Raw genomic sequence first — 3,940 nt, forward strand, 5'->3', positions numbered from 1 at the left:
TGTTATTAAAAAGCTTATTTATTATCAGAAATATAACACCTACCTATGTGCAGCCCTGCCTGGCCCTGTGTTTTGGGGAGGGATCCTGGTTTTTGGAGGGTGTTGGGAGGTTTGGGGTGTGTTTGATCACTGGTGGCACTGAGGTGGGGCTGTGCTGTCACCCCTGGGTGCTGGTGCAGAAGGCAAAATCCCTGGGGTGGGGTCTCTTTGGGGGGGTACCAAAAGAGTCCCCCAACCTCTTCTGCTGCCCCCAAACTCTGCCTTGGACCCCATATTGTGAATGGGGATGCAGTGGGGGTCTGGGGCTTCTGCAGGGACAGTGCTCCGGGGGTCCCTGGCGAGGCTGGAGTGCCCAGGCCTGTGGGGACACCGACCTGGGGCGGCCCCCGCGGGCTCTGGGGTGTGCAGGGACACGGGGGACACTGAGCGGAACGGCCTCCCCAGGACTTGGGGTGCTCTAGACCGCGAGGACACGGCCCTAAGGCCCTCAGTTGGGTAGGCAGGAGGTCCCTGCGGGATGTGGGGGGCTCAGGGACACGGGGACAGCGGCCCGGAGGACTCTTTGGGCTGGGGAGGGGGAGCTGCCGCTCGGCGGAAGGATCACGAGCCGCGGCGGCGCTGCGGCTGCGCAGGGGCGCGGAGAGCGCGCGGGGTGTGCTGGGAGCTGTAGTCCAGTGACGCGAGGGCTGCCGGGAGCTGTAGTCCCGTGCCGTCCCGGCATGCCCTGCGGGCCCGGCAGACATGGCGGCGGCGGCGCAGCGACGGCGCTGAACCCGGGGCTGCGGCGGTGAGCGGGAACCGGCGGGAGCGAACGGGGCATTGCAGGAATATCCGGGGCACCTCCTCGGGGCCCAAGGGCTGGAGAGCCCTGGTGCCCAGGCACCGGGCAGAGCCCCGGTACTGGACACCGGGGGCAGGGCCTGGAGCGCCGTCGCGCCGCGTCCCCCGGGCCTCCCGAAGCCCTTTCGGGGTCCCCCAGGCCTCCCCCCGCCCCCCCCGGGCCTCCTTGTGCCCTCTCGGCGTCCCCCCTTTTCTCTACGTTCTCTTCTCGGGGCCCTGCAGTTCTTCCCGCTCCTTCCTGGGGTCCCTCTGTGCCCTCTCGGGGGTCCCCCGGGCCTCCCCCCTCCCTCCTGAGGGTCCCTTTACACTCTCCCCGGGTTTCCCAGCTCTTGAGGTCCCTCTGTGGCTCCCCTGGCTCTCACAACCCTTCTGTCCCCCCCCGGGTCTCCACTGCTGCCCAGGGGTCCCACCCTGCACCCCCTTATCCCGCACCAGGAACGCCCGAGTTCCCCTCGCAGCCCCCCGCGCTCCCTCCCGGGTTCGTGTGCGCCCCCCGAGCCGCCGCTGTCCCCGCTCTGACCCCACAGATGGCCGGAGAACTGGCGGACAAGAAGGATCGGGATGCATCCCCGGTGAAGGAGGAGAGGAAACGTTCCCGCTCCCCTGAGCGGGAGAGGGAGCGGGACCGGGACCGCAAGGGCTCCCCGGCCAAGGAGCGGAAGCGACACCGATCCCGGGAGCGGAGACGGAGCCGCTCGCGCTCCCGGTCCCGCTCCAAGTCCACAGAGAGGTCAGACGGGTCCAGGGCTCCCTGGGTTTTTGGGAAGAGCTTTGACGGCCCCACGGGGGGTGAGTGAGGGCTCTGGGTCACGCTGTGATCCCTCCGTTCCTCAGGGATCGGCGGCACAAGGAGCGGGACCGTGACCGCAGCAAGAAGGAGCGGGACAGGGACAAGGATGGGCACCGGCGGGACAAGGACCGCAAGCGATCCAGGTGGGTCCTGTCACTTTTTTGAGAGGTTCCTGCTCTCCCCTAAACCCCCTGGAGGTTGGGCTGTGTCTGGTGTCTTACTCTGTGCTGTTTTCCTTGGAAGTTTGTCCCCGGGCAGGGGGAAGGACTCCAAGTCTCGGAAGGATCGGGATGCACGGAAAGCAGAGGAGGAGGAGGAGAATGCCCTGAAGAAGGAGAAGGTGAGGAGGGGGAGGAAAAGGCTTGGTTGGGAGTGACTCCAGCTGGATCCAGGTTCCTGGGGAGTGGTTCCAGTGTATTCAGGTCCCTGGGAGCGGGGCTGACACCCGGCTTTGCTTCCAGGCACAGCCGCTGTCCTTGGAGGAGCTGCTGGCAAAGAAGAAGGCAGAAGAGGAGGCAGAGGCCAAGGTAGGAACAAGAGCTTCTTCCCTCTGCAGAGGGTGTGGATGCTTGTGGGGATACCACAGGGGGGACCCCAGGAGGGAACAGGGAGGCTGAGAAACCTGGGGATGCAGAGGAACCCCAGAAGGAAGCAGGGAGTGCCAGGGGGCACTGGGAGGGATCATGGGATGGAGCAGGGAGGGCTGGGGGCTTGAGAAGGTACAGGGCAGGGAGAGCACATGGGGGGCTGTGAAACACAGGAGGGAGAGGGGAGGCCTGGTGGAGCCCCAGGAGGGAGCAGAAGGACCTTGGAGGGAACAGGGAATGCTGAGGGGTCTGGTGAGGGGCACAGAGAGACCCTAGGAGGAAAAGGAGCGATGGGGAACATGAGGAGGGAGCACAGAGCCCCCCTGGGAGGGAATGGAGAGGTCTGGGGGATCCAGGGAGGGAGAGGGGAGGCCTGGGGGCCCCGGGAAGGAGCAGAGAAGGCTGAGGGGACCCCCAGCAGCACAGGGGTGGCAGCCAGGCCCAGTGTAACACTGCCTCTGTCCCATCCCAGCCCAAGTTCCTGTCCAAGGCGGAGCGGGAGGCTGAGGCCCTGCGGCGGCGGCAGCAGGAGGTGGAGGAGCGGCAGCGGCTGCTGGAGGAGGAGAGGAAGAAGAGGAAACAATTCCAGGAGATGGGCAGGAAAATGCTGGGTAAGGGCTTATCCCTGGAGCCCCTCACTCAGCCCTCGGGGCAGGTGCTGGCTCTGAGCCCCTTCCCCTGCTCCCCAGAAGACCCCCAGGAGCGCGAGCGCCGGGAGCGTCGGGAGCGCATGGAGCGGGAGACCAACGGCACCGAGGACGAGGAGGGCAGGCAGAAGATCCGGGAGGAGAAGGACAAGAGCAAAGAGCTCCACGCCATCAAGGTGGGGCTGGGGGCTGGTCTGGGGGGCTGGGGGGAGGATGGGGGGGTCTTGCTGAGCCTGGGGTCCTGCAGGAGCGGTACCTGGGCGGGGTGAAGAAGCGCCGGCGCACGCGGCACCTCAACGACCGCAAGTTCGTGTTCGAGTGGGACGCGTCGGAGGACACCTCCATCGACTACAACCCCCTGTGAGTGCTGGGGTGCCCCTAGGGCTGGGGGTGTCCTTGTGGGGTGCAAGGCAGCCCCCAGCCCTGCTGCTGATGCTCTCACCCTGCTCCAGGTACAAGGAGAGGCACCAAGTGCAGCTGTTGGGCCGTGGCTTCATCGCCGGCATCGACCTGAAGCAACAGAAACGGGAACAGTCGCGGTTCTATGGGGACCTGATGGAGAAGAGGCGGACGCTGGAGGAGAAGGAGCAGGAGGAGTGAGGCTTTGGGGAAGCTGGGAGGGTGCTGAGGGGTGTGTGGGATCCTGGCTGGCTTAGGCTGGCTGGGGTGTGGAGCTGGGCTGCAGCAGGTCCTGCAGGAAACTGGCAGAAGGGTTCTAGAGGCACAGGGTGACCCCTATCCCCTTTCTCCTTCCCTTTCCTCACTCCATTTGTCATCCCTTTCCTCACCCTGCCCTTGTTCCCCCTCCATCACCCCCCCGTCCTCATCCTCATTTCTCTCATCTTCTTTCCCTCTCCCATTTCCCCCATTCCAATATCCTTTATTTTCCTTTTCCTGTCCTGTTTTCCCCATCCTACTTTTCCCCCTTCCCTTTTTCCCCATCTCCCTTTTCCTATCACTTTCTCCCCATCGTGCTTTCCCCATCCCTCTCCCCTTTCTCTCTTCCTTTCCTCCATTCCCTTTTCCCTCACCCCCATTTTCCCCATCCCTGTTCCCTTTCCCTCTGCCTTTTCCCC

At 64.9% G+C, this 3,940-nt stretch overlaps 1 protein-coding gene across 1 annotated transcript in view; it reads left to right on the forward strand.

The window, feature by feature from the left end:
• The first annotated feature begins 690 nt into the window (after positions 1 to 690).
• The window catches only part of DDX23 (DEAD-box helicase 23), an 8,459-nt gene continuing 5,209 nt past the window's right edge, over positions 691 to 3,940 (forward strand). The window contains 9 exon segments of the mRNA XM_015615629.3: positions 691 to 787; positions 1,368 to 1,570; positions 1,675 to 1,773; positions 1,874 to 1,970; positions 2,092 to 2,157; positions 2,690 to 2,828; positions 2,907 to 3,040; positions 3,112 to 3,224; positions 3,317 to 3,576. Of these exon segments, the coding sequence (XP_015471115.1) occupies positions 1,368 to 1,570; positions 1,675 to 1,773; positions 1,874 to 1,970; positions 2,092 to 2,157; positions 2,690 to 2,828; positions 2,907 to 3,040; positions 3,112 to 3,224; positions 3,317 to 3,576 (1,111 nt within the window). The 5' untranslated portion in view covers positions 691 to 787.

Source organism: Parus major, unplaced genomic scaffold, assembly GCF_001522545.3.
Source record: "Parus major isolate Abel unplaced genomic scaffold, Parus_major1.1 Scaffold220, whole genome shotgun sequence".
NCBI classification, from domain to species: domain Eukaryota; kingdom Metazoa; phylum Chordata; class Aves; order Passeriformes; family Paridae; genus Parus; species Parus major.